The 10,976-nt window shown below is 40.6% G+C and overlaps 1 protein-coding gene across 1 annotated transcript; it reads right to left on the bottom strand.

The window, feature by feature from the left end:
• Positions 1 to 10,174: 10,174 nt before the first annotated feature.
• Positions 10,175 to 10,654, bottom strand: LOC110944475. Its single transcript, XM_022186139.1, has one exon. It carries the CDS (start codon positions 10,652 to 10,654, stop codon positions 10,175 to 10,177), a length of 480 nt encoding a protein of 159 aa, XP_022041831.1.
• Between the last annotated feature and the right edge of the window lie 322 nt (positions 10,655 to 10,976).

Here is a 10,976-nt window from a genome sequence, read left to right as displayed (position 1 = left end):
TTCGAGGTTTATCTCCAGTAATTAAAATTACTTCTCCTGAAGGGGTTTGAATTTCTACTGCATTTTTGTCACATAGGATTCGTGCATGGTTGGCTACTAACCAATCCATTCCTAATACTACATCGAATCCGGCTAAATTCATTGGTAACAGATTTGCAGAAAACTTATGGCCTAATAATTCTATTTTTCCTTCTTGCCAGATTTTATCTATGTTTACCGAATTTCCTTCTGCGGTTTCAACTGTGAAAATTTGCCTAAGAGTGGTTAAAGGTAACTTAAGAGCTTGACAAAATGAAGTATTAATAAAACTTTGGTTCGCACCAGAGTCAAATAATACTTTTGCAAATACGTCATGTACTAGGAACGTACCAGCTATCACGTCTGGAATGAGTTCGGCCTCTTGAGTGGTTAGCTGGAATGCTCGCGCATTTCTCTTGGTTGCTCCTTCAGCTGGTTTGGTTTGGTTGACTACAGGTTTAGTTAATTTAGGACATTCAAATTGGAAATGACCTCTTTCTCTGCAATTATAGCAAATTCTTGTTTTCTTCCTGCAGTCCTCTTCCCGATGTCCTTTGGTTTTGCAAAAATTACAAACTATGTTGCATTGTCCATAATGCTTCTTTTTGCAATTTCTGCAGAAAGGAGATGATGAGGATTGCCCCGTTCCTCTTTTCTTGATATTACCCGCACGAAATCCCTGGGTAATTTTCTGAGCTATTTCCTTCTTACGATCTTCCTCTCTTGTGCGTACCAACTCATCCGTCAGGGTATTAGCTAATTCTACCGCATCGTCAATAGTACGAGGTCTCGCAACTTTAACGATGTTTCGGATTTCACTAATTAACCCCCAGATGTAACGAGAAATAAGTACCGGTTCTGGCGAAGCCAGTGTTGGCACCACCCTTGCGTATTCAAAGAATGTCGAAGTATAGCCTCGGCAATCTACCCCTGTCATACGGTGACTTAGGAATTTGTTTGCCATTTGGTCTTTTTCATATTCGGCACAGAATTTTCTTTCTACAAGACTCTTAAATTCTTCCCACATCATGGCATAGGCTATCCTTCTTCCTTTTGCCTGGAGGATCGTATTCCACCATTCTAATGCTCCTTCTTTGAATAGATTTGATGCATACATCACTTGATCCTCTTCAGCACATTTGCTTATTGCAAGTACTGCCTCGGTTTTCTCTAACCAACGTAGTGTTGCAGTTGCCCCTTCATTACCTGCAAATTCTGCGGGTTTGCAAGCAAGAAATTCTTTGTAAGTGCAACCAGGCGTTGCAGCTTTTATTCTCTTAGGGAGTGGGGCCTGTTGCGGATTATGATCGTCATGATTGCCGCCTCCATTTATGTTGTTACTGCCGTTATCTTCTGGAACACGTTTACTAGGAATTAATTGTGGTTCGGCAGGTTTCTGAACAGCAGCCACAATTTCTGGAATAGCATTGGCTATCCCTTGAGCGATAAAGTGCTCAATATCTTGTCGAGTTATATATTGATCTTCCTGTTCTTGCTCAGATTGATTTACTTCATTAATTGGTTCATTGTTAGCGTTTTCCATCTGCTAATTAGTAGGAACTATTAGTGTCTAACTTATTAATAATAATTTTAGCACAGATGAACATATAAATTACTACAACATACAAACATAACCAAAATTGTCGATTTCTCGACTGTCATTTTGTTATTGTATATTGTATATGCATCCGTACACACCATATCTTACAAGGTTTTATTGCCCATTTTACAGAATCAGTTTTACTATATTAGTTATAATACAGACAAACTTTTTCCAGCCCTTCCTATCTTTTAGTTCACTGGCAGTTTTAGTAACGACGCTCCCTCTCGTCGTATTTCCAAGAGATCTGCTCCCCCATTTCCCTGATCCTATTCCCGGTGCCTATCAGTTCTTCACCAAACTGACGTAACTCAGCTAAATTTTCATAGCTCATTGGCGGATTAGGGATAGGTTCTGGATCAAACTGTGGGAGAAAACTATAGGGACTATTAACTATATTTTGGAATTGCCAGTCATTAGTCCACCATTCCTCCATTTGGCCTAATGGTCTGGTGTGAACTAGTGGGTCTGGAATAGCTGGTCCTAGGTTTAGTGGAAATTGGGCTGTAACAGGATAAGAGAAAAGATTATCGTTGATAGGCTCTATAACATCACAATTATCCAGTAGGCGGTCTATTTCGTCCTGGAACGTGATTTCCTCAGATTGTTTAGAGCTTTCGCCAATTTCTATTCCCTTTTGCTTAAGATCTATTCCTATTTCCTTTTCTGGTGGTTTCGAACTTTCTCCAGTTTCTATTTCCTTTCCCTTGTTCATGCTCACAGGATTTTCTATTTTAGGAAGTCTCCTAGTGGTTGGTTTCCTACGGCGTACTTTCCTCCACCCTACGTATCTTCTTTTCTTTTTAGGTTTGGCTTTTTCCAACGGTGGAGCTTTGAATTCCACAGGTTCTTCTATGTCAGCAATGTAACCAGTAAAGTCGTGAGAGACTTCGATAGGCACTGGATATAAGTTGAGATTCTGGAATGCTTCCGACATCTCATTCATGCTGCATAGTATATATGCAAAATACAAGAATGCAATGTTAAAACTTTGGAACAAAGTTTAACAAACAAACACTGAAGTTTTATTACATACCAATTTATACAAAGGACAACAGAAATAAACACACTAGGACTTTATTTATTTACTGGATTGTGATTTCTCTTACTAGACCCAACTTATCGGATATTTAGAGATTAGCATTTTCTGCTACAGTAGCTAGCATATAGAGATTTGCCCATTTTTTGTTTATTTTATCTTCCCAAGGTGTACTATTACCCAACTCTTGGACTTCTGGGTTAAACCTAACTCTCTTGGTTCGGGTTTTCTTTTTCTCCTGACTCTTTTTAAGTATCGAATCCCTTTTCTCTGGGGAAAGAGGATTTTCATAGTTTGCCTTGCGGACAAAGATTCCTTCTTCTAGGTTTACTGGGTGTCTAGCAGAAGATGCAATATCTAATTTGTGGTAGATAGCAGACAGCTTTTGTTTACCCATACTGTAACTAACAAATAATCAGTTAATACAACGAATAATCACAGAATGATAACTAGTAGGATTAAGTATTTTGTCAAATACTTAATTCCGTAATAGGCTTGAATCAGTGGCTCAATCAGTGGCTCAATAGTTATTAATTATTAGCTCTGATACCACCTTCTGTCGCGACCCCCGACCCACCCTGGACGGAATCGGGAGCCGCGAGCAGTTCCAGTGGTACCCGTGGTATCTGATGGCAACGGAAGTCTTTTATTACAGGATCTTTTTACCGTAAGAATGCTCGTTTTAATATATTACACAAAGTTTTTTTTTATAGGGATAAAATCCCATAATTTACAATCAGTTGATTTCACACAGAAATCATTATTTTCCAAAACATGTTTTATTTATTTATTCACAATGAGCCACTTCCCTGAGCTTGAAGTGCTTTACTGCACTTTTCCTGGATCACACAGATCACCTGAAACATGTTTGAAAAAGGTTTTGTCAGCGGGGAAATACTGAGTGAATCATTCTGTTTTCTAAAATGACCTGTTAGTTATAAATTCACAGTATTAAGAGCGATTACAATATTTCTATCAACCAATTATCAAGAATGGGTATTTGTCACTCGACCGGATCTGTGACTGTGGTCATACCACTATTGGGTCCCGTCGCCCCAATAGTGACGGTTCACTCACATAGAGTGATACTCACTCACCTAGAGTGACAAAAATAGTAATGTGCACAATACCCCACATACCAGCTGTAATTTGGTGATTACAAAGACTTAATCCCTGTAATTATAACCTTGAAAATAATTTGAGGTATTGTAATACTTACTCACAAACTATGAGAAAACAGTTTAAAAGAAGAATGACTCACATTGCAGATTAACGAGCAAATAGATAAGCCTACTGATTAGCCTTGACTACACCTAGTTTAACACAATGCACACACAGGCAGGTTAGTAACTAATACAGCATTTACGTCAATTCACGAGATTAAACCCTCACAACGATTAATCAGTGCAATACTCGATAATTCAATCGGATTCACAACGAATAACAGAGCATAGTCCGAATTCGAACAGCACTCTAATATTCAAGTCGAAATCACGACGAATAATCAAAGTACAAGCTCGATTGAGCAGCACCCGGACTATCATTGGATAGTTATAATCGATCGGACGTTGAATCGTAATAGCGATCGAGTTATTACCCTGATTGCGGCAGCGTTTCGAGAATCGTGTGTGTGTTGTGAACTGTTTCGTCTATAACTCGATGGTTACAGAGAATTTGGACGTCGAATGAACACCAAAATTCAAGTGCCAACGTCCCCTATTTATACCTGAAAAATGTCCTCCCTCGCGCCACGCGAAGAAGACATGTATACCCGTCGCGTGGCGCGACGGGTCTATTTACTAGCCTAGGTTGTTTCGTGTCCTAGATAGCCTTGCTGAGTAAGTTAAACGAACAAATTTCGTTTCTACAGCAAATTTAGAGGATAAACGTTACTAGGGTTTAACCCCCCCTGAGTTTTAGGGGCCCTGATCCTAATTCCGATTGTTACGAAAATTTTAGGGTTTATGCGGAATCACTTGGGTTTTTCAATTAGGGTTTCCTTACTACCTAATTACCATCCTAATTATGGATTTTAGTGACAGTTGTTACAATTATCTTGGAATTAAATACTAAACCTTAGCAATTAACGAATCTGGGCCGTCATGTAACCCCGTCGCGTCGCGCGATGGGCTAGGACTTTCCTGGTGGAGCGACGCCGCAATGTATAAAATCAGAAATTCTTTGCTTATTCTTGGCGCTGCGCGACTGATGGGAGGTTCTGCCGTGGCGCGATGCCACGGCACTTTTTTCACAGACTCTAGCATGAATTTTCCAGCTTAAACTCCCAAAATCTTCAAAATAATTCTAACTCTTTTTCCAAATAGTTCCGGGACTTAGTGTTTCGGCATTGTAGCTCGTTTTCACTCCATTTTCAGCAAATTTATGTACCAAGACTTGGAAAACGCAATTTAATCAATAGCATGCAATTCTAACTAAAACTAAACTAGAAATAACGAGAAATAAAACAAACTATACACGAATAAAGGATGTATTTTGCAATACATCAAATATCCCCACACTTACTCTTTTTTCGTCCTCGAAAAAGAATTATGCAACGAAATCAGAGACGAATAATCACTTGGGTAAAAAATTATTTATATCTTATTAAAACCAAGGCTTGTGTTAGCTGCGATTGCGAATATACTTGTCCCTTTAAACCTAAGTCCGATCCTAAGCCCTTATCATGTGAATTTAATTTAAGTGCGGTCAATCTACCTAGGGCCTCACACTTGAATCTACGGTCCATCTACTCCCACCTCAAGCTTATAGGACTAAAGGAACGATCACTGGACCAATTCCCAATCGTCTTATATCAAAACCAACAGAGTTTACAATTAAATTTTTTTTCTTTTTCCATTTTTTTCGCTTTTCTTTTTTTTTTCTTTCCATGAGCATAGACGATGCTTTCCCTAACCAAGAGGCAATCCGGCTGTAGAGTCGCTATCCCCAACTTGGATTACTTAAGCTTGGGTACTTTTTTTCTTTTCTTTGCAAGGTCGATTTCACACACCCTAGCGGTAATCCGGTTGTAGAGTCACTATCCCCAAACCCAGACTACATAGGACTGCGCTACTTTCATTTAGTTTCTAGCTCACTTTTTTTTTTATTTTTCCTATTTTTGTATGATCACAAACTCTAACAGCTTTAACTTATAATGGTGCCTCTTATACTATTATCGGCAGTTTTAATTTCCCATATCTCCTAGGCGAAAACCCACTAGCAGACCGACAATTAAGGTATATTAACTCAAAGGGACTTAAAACCAAACCCGGGCCTATCCACATATCCCTAACTAGACGCAAGCTCGATTTATTTTAAAACTCATATTATTATTATTTGAACCCAAGTAAAAATTCACCTTTTCTATCATTTTCCGTTTTAAATATGCAAACTTCTCATTTCAAAGGACATTTTTCTAATTTTTCAATTTTTTTTTGGATTTTTCAAATTTTTTTTAATTTTTTTGTATTTTTCAATATAAGACTCGATTATTTACATGTATCACATCCCCACACTTAAAGATTGCATTGTCCCTAATGCAAAAATGGAAATACGACTCAAAACTACCTAAAAACAACTACTAAACTACTAACGAACTAATTAAATAAATAACGAACGAAATAACAAAGTAAATAAATAAAACACAACAACAAAAAGGGAAACGACTTAGCTGATATGTGAGACTGTCAAAGTGCCAGTCATTTCCACATAAGCCCTCCAATTCGAAATGCGCTCAGCAAACAACTCTAACCTCGGACACGCGAACGAAAGCGGCTAACACAATCAACCTATCAATCATCAACACAAACTACCAAAACATATCATAATATATATATCATCATCAGATCATCGGTTTCAACATTAACCAACCCAACCTCCCGAACCAACCTATTTATCGTGTATAAATATCAGTACAGACCAAAAATATGAGGATTAAAAAACAACATAAAAGAAAAAATCAACAAAAGATATAGTCGTCAGCTGGTGCTCCTGCATCCTCATGCTATCCCCACACTAATCCTCGTCATGCTCGCTATCAGACTCATGACTGCTCTCCTCTTGCCCACCTGCACCTGAACTGCCCTCTCCAAATACACGAATCGGGGGAATCAGATCAAACCTCTCAGCAGTACCAGCCGAGCTACCCTGCTGCCTTGACTTGAAGAAATCTGGGATCCCCATACCGTGCCTACTCATAATATATCGGAGGGCATCCTCTTGCCTATCCTGACCTGTCAAAATAAGGTGCTCCAGCCTGTCGAACCTCTGCTCCACATACACAGAGAACGACTCCAAAGTAAGAGGTGCAGGTGGTGGCTGTCTGTAGGATACTGGTGTGCTGGCAACTCGTGTCGCTGTGGTGGCCGCTGTCTATGTGTAGGATCAACTTGTAGCATCACATCCTCAGCTGGATGTCCCTGTGGCGGTTGCACTTGTGGACCCTGTCTGATCGGCTCCCAACCGTAGGGCTCCGTCCATGACACTATTCCCGCTTGCTGTAACTCCTTCAACCCAAATGCCATCGTCTTGGGCCCCTCGTTTAGAAATTCGGGAAGATATTTGTCAAACACCCCCAAATTTCTTGCAATCCGAGTAATATAGGGGCCCATATCCAAACCAGCATGAGGACCTCCTCGACGACTCCTACTAAACGAATCTGCTAAGACCGTAGCCAGATTCATCTCCCTGTTCTGCACTCTACACATCAAGATAAACAACTCTATCCAGTTCACTTTGTTCTCCCCGACTTCCGACCCACAAGTGTAGTAGATAAGATCTTCAGCACATACCTATAAACCAGATTACGAACTGAAGTGATCAGGTTCGTAGTCGTGAACGGGTGGTCAGAAATCGTACTCCAGAACTCTCGCAACTCAGTCGCACCAACCCCAAGATCCCTAGGCTTAGAATAAGCACCCCGCCAGCAAGTAACAAACTCTGGCCTCTTCACTTCCTCCTTAGTATACAACCCCGAAACTATGGCAAACCTCGCCATATTCATCTCATACACCAGCCTACCTAAACTGAATGACACAGTTGTGCCCTGCTCGAACTTTCCCTCCTTATGCGCCCAAGTGCTATGAAACTCTAGCACCAACTCCTCATACTGAGGCTCTATACACTCCAACGCATCAATCAACCTTTGACCTAAAAGGTCCCTGACCTCCTGCTTCGAGCCTATTTCACTCAACCACAACCAGTCTATCACCCTGTGCTGGAGTAGATTAGTGTATTTCAATTTGTCATATTTGTTCCATTCTGGCGAACTCGGCTCAAACTTCAATATCGGGTGATTAGCTCTACGAACTTTCATATCTGGGATAAAATTATAAGACGCTTGATATTCGATTTTTCTCAGCTTCGGATCATCGGCAGCTATCTGAATGATCGGTGTCTCCTGTGGGACCGGGTCCTGCTGAGGTGGATCCTGTTGCGGTGCCGTCTGACCCGCACCTGTCTTGTTCACCCTACCTCAGCGGGAACTACTAGCCATGCCTGCAAAACAGATATAATCAAGACAAAACATGCAGACAGTCAGTCATAACAAACTATTTTTGGTATTTTTCATTTTTTAATTTTTTTTTATTTTTTTTGAAATTTTTTATATTTTTTTGGATTTTTATAATTTTTTTCGAAAAAGAAAGAATAGCCGTATAACATTTCATTCGCGGCTAATTCTAAAACAAACGGGTTACCTTTTACAAATGCTAAGTGATAGTTAAACTCGCCCGAATGGAGATTGAGTACGAGCGAATTTAAACCACTTGTACGTGCAAGTAAACCCCAAACACAACTAACTAAGACTAAACTAGGCTAAAACGACACTAAAACGACGCAAAGACACATACTAGACTCAATGTACACTACCCCCCTCAACACTTTTAATTGCCCGCAATTAAAAACAAGTGCCTAAACAATGATATTGAAGTCCAATCCGCGCTTAAAATCATTTGGTTTTTTTTAGATGTTTTAAAACAAATTTAGCGTCGAAAAATTCCGCCTAGTTAAAGGAGGTTTCTTTCGAACGCAAAAATTCAATTTTAATGCGCAATATCGGAACTTCAAGTGTCAATGTACCATACCAATTCAATCAAAATATTCAACACATGTAAAAATCCCATACCGAGCCATCCGCACCCAACAATAATAACTCACAACCAAATACCAAATTTATATGTCAAAATGCAATGGTAAGTGGAGCGAAATCATAGCATTATGTGCATAAATTCAAACCAAGCCAGTCGTAATCCGCAAATAATAAAATTCCCAAACCAATCCCATGCCGCAACCATGTATCATACCAACAAACCTAAATAAACTACACGTGAACAGAATTGGTTAGACACTAAACTGATTCGGACTTTACTCATGGTTGACTCAACAAACCTGACCTAGCATGCCAAATCAAAAGACCAACTCGACCTCACAAGACTTCAACCGGACTTAACATGAACCGACAATCTGACCAAAAGACGACTCAAACAGGACATGACACACTTGACTCGACAAAGACAATCATTGGACTAGACTCAACTCAACCAAGCTCCCAACCGACAAGACCTACTCAAGACTTGACAGGACTCATGGACCGACTCGACATCACAAAGGACGAACCTGAGCCTGACTCAACAAGGACTCAACATCAACTCAGCTGACTCGAAACCAAAAACCAAGAAACTGACTCGACAGGACCAATGGACCGACTCAACACTAACCTTACACACTGACTCGACACATCTGACCCCAAAAAGAATCAAACAGGACTCTAGTCAGCAAATATAAAAGAGTAATGAAGAGAGACGTACCTGAATCGATGATTTGTTTGCAGGAAAAGATGAAATCTTCGCTAATAATGGGTCCCGAATCGAAGGTATTACAGTGATTGATTGATGGAAATTTTATGTGGGTTTTGTTTGGTGAAGAAAACCGAGCACAAAGGTGGTTGGACGCAGGAAAACGGTGGTGATTTAGTGGGTTAATGGAGGATAGAGGGTGAGTAAAGGTTTATCGGTGGTGGAGAGGCAAAAGAAAGGGTTTTGGGGGTAGCTGGTGATTGAAACGAGTTTTAATTCGAAATTCAAAACGTCGCGCCGCGCTAAGACATATAGGGTAAGTCGTGGCGTAGCGCCACGGCGGGGTTCAGGGGAAAAGGTTCAACAGTTGGGGGTTCAAATGGTTTTTGGTGACCCCAAGGGTGGCGCTGCGCCACGGGGTGGGAGATTCATAGTGGCGCGACGCCACGGGCGATTTTCAACAGAAGGTTTCGAAAAAATTTGAGTTTTGGGACTTAGAAAAATTTCTAACTTTTTTCAAACCTTCCCCAAACCATCCCAAATTTTTTCTAAGTATGGGACTTACGTGGAACGTCATTTTCTTCGCAAATTCAGCTCTTCAAGGGTACGTTTCCTGCAAAATTTCTCAAACACACAAAACACAAACACGAAAAACTACGAGAAATACAAAAAATTAACGAAATTTACAAACGGTACATACTCTACAAACGAAGCTTTTCTCACTCATTGTTCGGTGAAAGTGGGTGGGTCCTCTAGAGGAATTTCTTCCTCCTCGGTAGTATCAATGGGACCTCCCAAGTAGTGCTTCAATCTATGACCATTAACTTTCCACACACCTTTATCGCCTTCGTCATATAACTCGACGGTACCGTATGGAAACACCTCCTTTACCACGTACGGTCCGGTCCATCGCGATTTCAACTTCCCCGCTATCAATTTCAATCTTGAATTGAATAAGAGCACTCTATCACCTACCTTAAACTCCTTCAACCGTCGCAACCTCCTCTCATGCAACGCCTTAGTCTTTTCCTTGATACTCCAAGATCGTTCATAGGCGGCATCCCTTAGAGCCTCCAATTCATGGATTTGGAAGAACCTCCTTCTTGCGGCTTCGGTAAGGTCGAGGTTAACAGTTTTCAATGCCCACAAAGCTCTATGTTCTAACTCTACCAGAAGATGGCACGCTTTGCCATACACAATCATGAAGGGCGTGGTTCCTAGCGGTGTTTTGTAGGAGGTGCGGAATGCCCATAATGCATCGTCGAGCTTTTCCGACCAATCCTTTCTACTTTTTTCCTACCGTTTTTTCTATGATTCTCTTCACCCCTCGGTTTGCATTCTCTACTTGGCCACTAGTTTGTGGGTGATATGCGGTGGAAAGACGGTGAGTGACACCGTAGCGCGCAAGTGCCTTTTCCATGGCGGAATTGCAAAAGTGCGTACCACGGTCACTTATGATGGCTTTAGGAACTCCGAAACGTGTGAATAATTTCTTAAGAAATCTCACCACCACTCGGGCGTCATT

This window comes from Helianthus annuus, chromosome 6 (genome assembly GCF_002127325.2).
Source record: "Helianthus annuus cultivar XRQ/B chromosome 6, HanXRQr2.0-SUNRISE, whole genome shotgun sequence".
In the NCBI taxonomy this organism is placed as follows: Eukaryota; Viridiplantae; Streptophyta; class Magnoliopsida; order Asterales; family Asteraceae; genus Helianthus; species Helianthus annuus.
Note: the sequence above shows the minus strand (reverse complement) of the source record. Positions and strands in the feature narration are given on the sequence as shown.

What these genes read in the sequence shown, in the direction of transcription:
- LOC110944475 (XM_022186139.1), bottom strand. Translation starts at nt 10,654, where the DNA reads ATGATTGTGTATGGCAAAGCGTGCCATCTTCTGGTAGAGTTAGAACAT.